The following is a 1,447-nucleotide window of genomic DNA, read 5'->3' as shown; positions in this document are numbered from 1 at the left end:
TGACATTTTCACATGAACTCCCAGAGATTAAACTCTTTTTAATTATTTTATTTTATTAAGAAATAAACTCTTCAAATTGTGTCATTAAGTAGTTCAGTTGGATTTTTACTATAATTAAAAATCACAGACACACAAAACAAAACATATCAACTAAAACTAGTGGAAAAAAATAACTGTCACCCACTTTAATCGAGAATAAGGTGATTTCAGTATGGGGAAAAAAGTCGTAAAATTATTAGAAAAAGTCAACATTATGATTGAGGAAAAAAGGCAAATTGATATGAATAAAACTCATTCAACACAACTAAAGTGTTATATTTTACTAAAATAGTCGTGTAAATTTGTGATCTATAAAGAAAAAATACAAGGAACAAGCATAGACTGTATATAAAATAATTATTTTAATAAATTTACAGTCTATGGGAACAAGTAATCTTTTCTTGAAAATAACGCTGTACTTTAATGAAAATAGATTTGCGCATTTACAAAAGATAGTAAAGCAGACTTAGCGACATTTTGTGCGGCATGACTTTAAAAGTTTAATGGTACATTTTTTTCCCACTCATTTTTCGATTTTATTGCCATTTATGAGCGCCATGAGCGTGTTTTTTTGTTTTGTTTTTTTTTTACGTACAACGTAAGGTCAAAGTTCATCTTGACGTCTTTATTAACACACAGATGTGAACAGCCGCGGGAATTTCTTAGTATTGCGTATCTCTTTTTTTTTGAGGATATTTTTAAACGAAAATCTTTCACATTGGTTTCTCGTATGCTGTAACCATTCCGTAACTGCTTAACAGTCTCCGAGAGTATTTTTTTTTTTTTTTTTTTTTTTTTAGCTCTGACCAAGCTAGCATGCTAGCAGTCCGGAGGCTTTAGCCTTGCTAGCTTCATACTATGGATGCGCTGAGTATCGTTGCGGATGAGGTTGCCCTGGAAGGGCTGGATGGAATAACGATTCCCACCATTTGGATACGTTTGGGGGACGTACAGCCCAAATTCCCCCTGAAACTCGACGCTTTTACCAAAGAGTTTATCTGGAAGTCGCTTGTAAATAACAGAAACCTGAAGTTCTATGAACTTCCCCAGGAGAGACCAGACGTTCTGTTGTTTAACAGGTACATACTTTTCTTTCCTGCTTTTGTTGTAAGTTGTTCATATAAAAGTAACACAGATATTTAGGCTAAAATTTAAAATGAAAACATTATAATCTTTGCTCCATCTTTGACAAGAGGTAATTTGCTATCGCTGTCAACATCCCAGTTTAATGTTTTTTTTTTTTTTCATTTATTGATCTAAAATGTCTATTAAAGTTTATTTTTAGCATATTGCCTTCATATAATGGTTAACAATAATTAGAATTATGGTTTTACTTTGAATATCCTTGGCATGCTAATGCCACAATTTTCTGAATCAAATGTTGTTCCTCAACATTTTTTCTCCCTCC

The 1,447-nt window shown here is 32.3% G+C and overlaps 1 protein-coding gene across 1 annotated transcript in view; it reads left to right on the top strand.

The window, feature by feature from the left end:
• Positions 1-825: 825 nt before the first annotated feature.
• LOC112137382 (general transcription factor 3C polypeptide 1) overlaps positions 826-1,447 on the top strand; it is a gene marked incomplete at its 5' end in the record, with an annotated part of 27,046 nt that continues 26,424 nt past the window's right edge. Inside the window, 1 exon segment of the mRNA XM_024259689.2 lies at positions 826-1,118. Within this exon segment, the coding sequence (XP_024115457.1) occupies positions 898-1,118 (221 nt within the window).

Source organism: Oryzias melastigma, linkage group LG1, assembly GCF_002922805.2.
Source record: "Oryzias melastigma strain HK-1 linkage group LG1, ASM292280v2, whole genome shotgun sequence".
NCBI classification, from domain to species: domain Eukaryota; kingdom Metazoa; phylum Chordata; class Actinopteri; order Beloniformes; family Adrianichthyidae; genus Oryzias; species Oryzias melastigma.
Note: the sequence above shows the minus strand (reverse complement) of the source record. Positions and strands in the feature narration are given on the sequence as shown.